Here is a 7,769-nt window from a genome sequence, read left to right as displayed (position 1 = left end):
AACTAAATAGTTGAATGTTGTAATGAAATTTTACTTTCTCGGTATGTTAATTCCAGATGTCTTCACGGCGAACGACCGCGCCATCTGCCTCGTACTTTAACTCGTATTTACGACTTGGTTCCCCCTGCTGCCCCCCCCCCTCACCCCCTTATGCCGTCACGTCCCGTAACGTCCCTGGGGTCGTGACTAGAAACCAATGATGTACCTTACCCCTGTGTGGCTTGCGTCAGTCTGTCTCTGGCGTGGCCGGGGCGTGCCGGGGCGGGGCGGTACGCGGCAAGGAGGGACCTCGCATTATTATTGCGGGGCGACTTTCTCGGCGCCCTCTGCTGCTGAGGCTACGGCACCCTGAGCGGTGTCCTTGTGCATGCTAATGCAAGCGGGTTACCGGAGCAGGTTTGTTTCACCCTCTCCCTTTAAACTACTTGTAAACTCGACGGAACAACAAACAACATTTCGAACTAACAATTTGCCCGCGCACTGATTTAAATGTTATTCCCTGGGCTACTATCAGAGTACCACATCCCCCTAGTGGTTCGCACGCGATGCTGCTGACTGAGAGGGGTGGGGTGCTCGCAGCACTGAGCACACGTGTCCATCACGTGACGTGCCCTGCTTTACTAACTAGCGCCGCTCGCGATGGTGCGGGACGTGGCGGTGGACCGAGTGCGTGTGTGTGTGTGATGAGTACGTACTTCCAACGACAACAGCAGCAGCAGCCTAGGCAACGTCGTTAGCTACTATTGGCAGCCCGCGCTACCTCTCTGGTCGGGTTTATCTCGGCACACGGCCGAGGTACGGACGGAGGTGTGAAATTAATGCTGATGCAGATGTTGTGTGTGTGTGTGTGTGTGTGTGTGTGTGTGTGTGTGTGTGTGTGTGTGCCCGGCCGCTGCGCTGCCCCCGTTCTGCCCGGTACCTCACGGCCTACTTGTTGCGTGTTGCAGATAACTCGGCCGGCCGCAGCTCCGTCTCGGCCTGCTTGACCGCCCTGGCGCTGCTCGTGGCCACCGTCGTGCTGCGGTGAAGCGGCCTTCCCCGTGTCTTCTCCCTCCGACTGCAGACGACGCCGACGGGACGGGACCGAGGCATGCCGCAGCCGCCGCCGAGTGCAGCGACCTCCTGGAACTGCCTCTATCTGTCTCACCTCTGGAGACACTTCGTCTCCGTCTCCTTCCTGGGCGGAGCCGCGGCTCGCGCGGTGCGCCCGTTCCCGCGGTGAATAGACTCTGGCCCCGACCCCGCGACGCGGGTGAGCTATACTTCCAGGAAGTCTTCCCCGCCAGGCAGCCGCGCTGCTGGTCCCGCCTTATTGCAGTTCAGCAGCGGCTGCCCGAACGTGAATCTGAATCTGTCGGCGAAAATAATTAGGAGCGCCAGGCCGCCGGTGTGTTCCCGCCCGGCGGCACACAGTGCCTGGAGTAAATTATTCTAATAGCCTTTCTTCGCCAATAAACACAGTTGTTGAGACGGCGGGTTGTAAATATAGTGCAGTTTGCGAACAAAGTGGCGCTAGAGCCAGGGTGGCTGTTGGCGAGGGGAGGGGAAGGGAGGTTTTAGTTGGCAACCGCCGAGTGCGGTGGCTGTTCGAAGTTGTGGCGCTGTAAATACTATACTTTGATCTTTCCTGTGCGGAGAAATTTTAAATTTTGTTATAAAGTGACGCATTCCATGAGCCAGTTTTAGGTTTTTGATTTTAAATAAATTTGTGTTAAAAATATTGTTATTGATATATGGTAAGTCGAGCTATGATTGTGTTTGTGATCAGAGGTGGTTGAAAATCTATCATGGGTTTCCCTCGCACCTCTTGCATTCGCGAATTGTGCCTTTCTGCTGTCCAAACAGATTTGGCGAGAACGTCGGTCAAAGAGAACGCTATGAAAGGGGAGCAAATTGCTAATCTAAGGTACAAATTACGTGTTATTTTATTAATGTTGTAAGCCATATTCGTGCCGTGAGGCTACGCTTAGCATTGTTTAGGGAGCGTTTAGTACAGTTTTGAGAGTTGGAAATGTCTCACAGAATTGACGTGTCCACAAAACTTCCCCCAAAGTATTTTTTATCTGTGCGCTTTCGTGGTAATTTTTTGACGTGGCCAATCGAAGTGGAATAAGGAAATACAGCACCTGTTGTTCCCTTCCTTCGAATAAATGTTTTGACACTTCCTGCTGTTACGGAAGTATTTTCCTTTACATTGTTTCGTCTGCAGCGGCGTATAAAATGCTTACCGTTAAGGTATACCTTATAGCATATATGCTATAAAAAGTATAAGCTTCGGTACTTAGAGGTCAGGTGCTATCTTACTATAAATAATTACTGATATTTATAATAACAGCTATTTTTTGTAAACTGGGACTGTTTGCCATAATATTTATGTCGTGTGTATATAAAACAATTATTTGTGATTTCTTGTACATATGTACCTTGTACATACAATTTACAAATGTATATTTATAAAGTACTTAAAATAAGTCTACGTTGTTCACTTTTCTTTTTTGTAACTAAATAGTTGAATGTTGTAATGAAATTTTACTTTCTCGGTATGTTAATTCCAGATGTCTTCACGGCGAACGACCGCGCCATCTGCCTCGTACTTTAACTCGTATTTACGACTTGGTTTCCAAACGTGTACACGGTAAAAAAGAACATCCTGGAATTCAAGTAGATTCCTTGAAAACTGTCTTGAAAACCAAGTAGATCGCTTGAAATCTAAGATGTCATTTTTACCGTGTAGCAGGTAGCGCGGTAGCCCCCGTCGCGGGTTCTGAAGGGGCCGTCGCGGCGACCACCGCGTCGTTTTGATGAGAACCTGACCCAGTTGCACTGGGAGCAGGACAGGCGGAGCAAGGTCAATCTGATGTGTTTCCGGTCGGGCCGGGCCGGGTCGGGCCGCTGTGTGGCCACGCGGCCGCGGGGCTTGCGGGCCACGGCCGCACAGACCATCAAGCCATTCACTTACGATCGTCCTCGCCCTGCCGTCAAGTCAATATTTTCTTTCCTTGTTGCACACTTTTTTTTTCGGTTCTTGGAAGGACACTGAATTTGTGACAAATATGTTATCTCTTGAAATTTTGTTTCTCTTTTATTTTTCTGTTGTAGACTGTACGTATTTTTTTCAGTAATTTCCTCGAGGGAACATCTTGTACATTGTAAAAAACAAAAGTAAAGTATGATGATGACTTAAAGTTCTAGACCGTGTAAAAAAAAGAAAAGAATGAATGCGGATATGAAATGAACGGTAGGGACAAAGGTTCACAATAAAGTATGATTGTTTAGTTCCATCAGAATCTTTCTCTGTCAATCTGGCAAATGTGGCCCCCCTCAAAATGATCAAAGTTATCACATAACAGCAGCTAAAACGCGCGACATGACACCTGGTATTCGAAAATAAAAATCGAAAGTGGAAAACTGGACACCGCTTAGCCAAAGCTGATGGGTCACATACTCGTACCCCACGGGCCATAGACGGTCGGCTATGGCCTCTGGAGGAATGCACACCACCCACCCCCTCCCTTTCTCCCTCCCTAAACCTTAGAAAGTTTGTTCCAGAAAAGTTGGCGACAACTATCGTAAAAAAGGCAGGCCGGGCCGACCCAGTCACATGTTGTCGGGATGAGTCCCCCGCGTCTGTGACTCAGCAGTGAAAAGGGAAAGGCAGCTTTGGCTGCCCCCAGCCCGACCCTGCTCTTGTCTCCATTCAAATTTATTTACTATGATCCCAAACGCGTGCTCCAGCCCCTTAGAAATATTCCTTGTTTTGGGGATTTAAAAAAATTAAATCATGGTTCACTTTTTGGGGAGGAGCACCTCGCTCCGGAGGCACTTGCTCCAGCGATACCCCTTGCTGCGAGCTTCCTTTGCCCGGGTAAGGGGTCTTACCGAGCGGGGTATAGATTTACATGAATTATTATTTGTGAGCTAGTCCAATGCACAGATTATTTTTTGCACATGCATTCATCACTGACGATAAGTACGAAACGACATAACAGAGTAAATTCCTTTGATCATGAGACCGTGAGGTGGGCTCGAGCTTCGTTGGTGGTGCTGCAAATATTATGACAAATGACGTTGCCACTCTCAAAACGAACTAGACAACTGAAGATGATATGAAGCCGGCGGGCCTTGCCGGGGTGCGCCTAGGCGTACGCCCACGTGACGACGAGGAACAGGAGGAACCAGAAGAGCATGCAGACGCGCTCGATGAACATGGCTAGCAGGGCCCAGTCGCGCCTGTTGGCCGCGTAGGCCATGTCGTTCTCCATGTGCATGCCCTCGGCGGTGGAGCCGTGCGGCAGCGGCAGGATGGCCACCTGGTCCTGGTCGCCGCCGGAGGTCGTCCTGGACGGGGGCTGCACCTGCGAGGAAGAGTGTGGTATTGAATGCTGTGTGCCAGCACCACTCGGTATCTTTATTGCGTGCTGCAGCCCAGCCCCGGCCTCCCGAGATAAGCTGGCTCCCCGCAACTTCCCGCGCGCCCACATCCGGCCAGCAGGACCTTATCCCCGCTTGGCTCGCCCTGCAGAGCATGCTCTGCGTAGCCCGGGCTCCTCTCTCTCTCTCTCTCTCTCTCTCTCTCTCTCTCTCTCTCTCTCTCTCTCTCTCTCTTTCTCTCTTTAGTATCTAGGATCTGCTTCTAGGAAAGTCATATGTCGCACGTTTTTCCATGCCCCCCTACCCCCCTTCCTCTCCTCCACTCTACCATGCATCCATTGATTCACTCACACTCACTCACCTCGTCTGGCACGTTGCCCAACAGAAACACTTTGACGACAACCGAGTTGACGAACTTGTGCACGATGTACGGCACCGGCCAGAAGCGCATCTGATTCGTAATGTTGACGAGGACGCCGGCTCCCCCCGCCGCGCACGCGACCAGGATCAGCGTTATGCCGTAGAGCTCAACTGCAAAGTTATGTTGTTTACACAATAATTATCAAGCGCGTTCCATATCGATCAAAACGAGTGAAAAACATGAGATACTATATACCTATGATTGGCGTTTTGTCGACGAGCACGGGCACTAGGTGGGTGAGGTAGAGGAGGGCGATGGTGAGCATCAGCATGTTGATGCCGTGCAGCAACAGCTTCTCCAGTCGGTGGTATGGGATGCAAAACGAGATGAGGATCAGCATAATGCTGGCTGAGTCACACACACGAGGGAAAACTTTTCTTTTTACACACAATTCCAGTAAAGTTGTATCATGGCACACGACATTCGCCCGCGCGGGGCACTCACCGCTGAGGGGTGCCGTGATGACGGTGTGGTAGGCCGCCCCCCTCCTGGAGGCCGTCAGCTTGAAGCTCACGTCCACGTACATCTCGGGGCAGCAGTCGTATTTGGTCTCCTTCCGCTCAAACTCGGTGCTCAGCACCATCCACGGCTCCGTCTCAATGTGCGGCTGGGGCGGGGCGGTGGTCGGGAGGTGAGGCAAGTGAGATTGGGCTCATATAGGCGAGAAGGCAAGGTGAACAAGGTCAAGGTCACTCACGTCGTGGGTGAAGGTCTCGTTGTGCACGACGATGTCCAGGTTGGCCTTGTCGTAGACCCAGGAGCCCATGCGGAACTCGCAGGTGTGCGTGTCGAAGGGCCAGTGCGAGAGGTCCAGGTCGCAGTAGACCTCGAGGCGCGTCATGGGGACCCAGATGACGCCGCCGTCGCTGCTGACCACCAGGTGGGAGGTCTCGTAGTGGCTCGCCGTCATACCGGGGCTCGTGGCGCTGCGCACAGACACGCCGCTGTAGCAAACGCGCACCGCCGAAGCAAGCCGTGCATGGTCAAACTTATTATTTTTTTCCATATTCTCAATAATTTCTTTTTTCCGTCTACTGCATCTGGATTTGTATTTGAATAACAGATGGACAAGTTATTCAAGTAATTTAGGGGATCTCCTCGCGACTGGCGTGCGGGAGGATTTGCATCTATTGTTCTAGAAGAGCTCTAAGTCAATCTTGTCTTCCCTACACACGATTGAGCGCGACTGGCGCTAAGTCATACCTTTTGTTCAGCAGACAATCAGAGCAATAGCGTCAAACTCGAACTCGTAGTGTCACTTGGTGAGAGAGAGATGCATGCGTAAATATTGTAACTGAGCTGGAAGGAAGGAACATCTTTCCGCAGAGGTATATGCCAAAGAAGAATGCGTGCTGGTGCGATTTTGGAAAGTTGAAGGGTCAATTTGAAGGTTGCACTTTGGAAACTTGCGTTGCGTCTATTCCAATTATTTCCCGCTTTGAGGGAACAATTGTAAAGTAGCTACAGTAAGTTTCCAGTGCGCATAAGAGACGAAGATATAGTTTTGTTGCTCACCTATTGTACAGCATGATGTCAGGTTGCCAAATCTCGTGATCCGGAAGGTATAGAGTACTCAGATTGCCGTACTGGTCCGGCTTCCACGTCAACTTGGGGTCCGTCCAGAACTGTAACAGTAGCACGCTACCGCCCTACTGCTCAGAGGTGCTCTACATCAGCGAAAGCTTTAGTGTAGCTCGGCTACAGTGCACTAAGATTGCGTGGTCAAGCAATTTACATCTAAGTAGAATGGCTGCGGTTTTTTTCTTTATTGCTTTTGCCTTTAAACGTAAGAAGCTCCTTCAAAGTCACAGGCATTTCGTCGAACAGTACTCACCATTTTTACCCATGCGTCTAGTGACATGACGCCTGCAAATTCATCCTGTGGAGAAGAGGGTACGTTTATAGTGTATTTCGCAGAGCTGGAAATAGATTATTTCATTTCTTATCCATTTCACTCACCACGCTGACGTGTTTCAGGACGACCAACAGGTCCACGTCAGTCCGCAGCTCGTGCGAGTGAGGGCGGGCGAACTTGTCGTAACCGAGAAGAAGGTCATGTTTGAGTCTATCCGTCTGCGTCTGATTCCACAGCGGTTTTGTTCGCCGGGTGGCTGCAACGTCAGTCACATCTCCCCATTATTACTTCAGTGCAGGGTGTTGTTGTTCAACACTGACAAGAAGATGATTAAACGGTAAAAGACGTTGCCACCCGTATTCCGTGACGGCCAGCCGCTGGCTGCTCGGCGCGCGGCGCCTCCGGCGAGCGCCTGCGGTCCGAGAGGTAGGCAGCACCTCGGCACACCTGCGGGCGCGTGGCCTACCGGGCCCGGCGCTCGCGCACCGACACACGGCGGCTCCGGGGGGAGGTGGGTACTCACAGGTCTGCGGGGCCTCCGTCGTGGAGGCGGCCGCGGCGGCGGTGGTGGTGCTGGTGGAGGGCGCGGCCTCGCAGGCCAGGTAGGTGCAGGCGGACAGGAGCAGGAGCACCCGCAGCGCTCCCGCGGCGCGTGGGCTGGACAACGAGGCCATGGCCGTGTGGCGGCGGACCTGAGAGCAAGCGGAGAGCGGGGTGGGCTGGAGGCCTACTGACCGCGCCGGACCGGGCCCAGCGGCCCAGGACGGACTCCATCATGACCAATTACCCCTCGCCCCCCCCCCTCCCCTGCCGGGCCTCACCGGGACCCACTCGGGGGAGCGCGGGCGGGGCGGGGCGGGGGAGGTGACAATTGAAATGCGATGGCGGACAAGGAGGAGACGCAAGAGGGAGACAGACGGGCGAACGGTGCGCAACAGAGACGCGAGTTAACTACACGCGGCATTCTCTTTTCGGGACGGCCCGCCACCGTCACAAAAGGGAACACGAAACTCGGCGGGGGCATTGCACACTGCACAATGGCCAGAATCAGACACTCGGCTTGTTGTGTGTCTCCAAAGACGTACGTCGTTAGTCCGCCGTGTGTAACTCGAGTGCCCTCCC

The 7,769-nt window shown here is 52.5% G+C and overlaps 2 protein-coding genes across 2 annotated transcripts in view; one reads left to right on the top strand and one right to left on the bottom strand.

The window, feature by feature from the left end:
- Nucleotides 1-3,287, top strand: part of LOC113202143 (uncharacterized) — a gene marked incomplete in the record, with an annotated part of 185,817 nt that extends 182,530 nt beyond the window's left edge. The window contains 1 exon segment of the mRNA XM_052267894.1: nucleotides 948-3,287. Within this exon segment, the coding sequence (XP_052123854.1) occupies nucleotides 948-1,027 (80 nt within the window).
- Nucleotides 3,064-7,382, bottom strand: LOC113202174 (neuronal acetylcholine receptor subunit alpha-2-like). The gene is made up of 9 exons (XM_052267889.1): nucleotides 7,171-7,382; nucleotides 6,752-6,903; nucleotides 6,627-6,671; nucleotides 6,308-6,417; nucleotides 5,490-5,718; nucleotides 5,237-5,399; nucleotides 4,988-5,140; nucleotides 4,733-4,902; nucleotides 3,064-4,355 (listed from the first exon to the last, which is right to left on the bottom strand). Exons 1-9 carry the CDS (start codon nucleotides 7,319-7,321, stop codon nucleotides 4,137-4,139), a joined length of 1,392 nt encoding a protein of 463 aa, XP_052123849.1. The 5' UTR covers nucleotides 7,322-7,382; the 3' UTR covers nucleotides 3,064-4,136.
- Between the last annotated feature and the right edge of the window lie 387 nt (nucleotides 7,383-7,769).

Source organism: Frankliniella occidentalis, unplaced genomic scaffold (assembly GCF_000697945.3).
Source record: "Frankliniella occidentalis isolate FOCC.00 unplaced genomic scaffold, Focc_3.1 Scaffold4, whole genome shotgun sequence".
NCBI classification, from domain to species: Eukaryota; Metazoa; Arthropoda; class Insecta; order Thysanoptera; family Thripidae; genus Frankliniella; species Frankliniella occidentalis.
The sequence above is the reverse complement of the archived record's forward strand: the minus strand, read 5'-3'. Positions and strand labels throughout refer to the sequence as shown.

Excerpts from the sequence above, each read along its gene's own strand:
- LOC113202174 (XM_052267889.1), bottom strand. The coding sequence starts at position 7,321 with ATGGCCTCGTTGTCCAGCCCACGCGCCGCGGGAGCGCTGCGGGTGCTC. Across the intron at positions 6,672-6,751 it reads TCCTGAAACACGTCAGCGTG|GATGAATTTGCAGGCGTCAT; the intron begins GTGAGTGAAATG and ends TCTTCTCCACAG. Across the intron at positions 4,903-4,987 it reads CGACAAAACGCCAATCATAG|TTGAGCTCTACGGCATAACG; the intron begins GTATATAGTATC and ends ATAACTTTGCAG.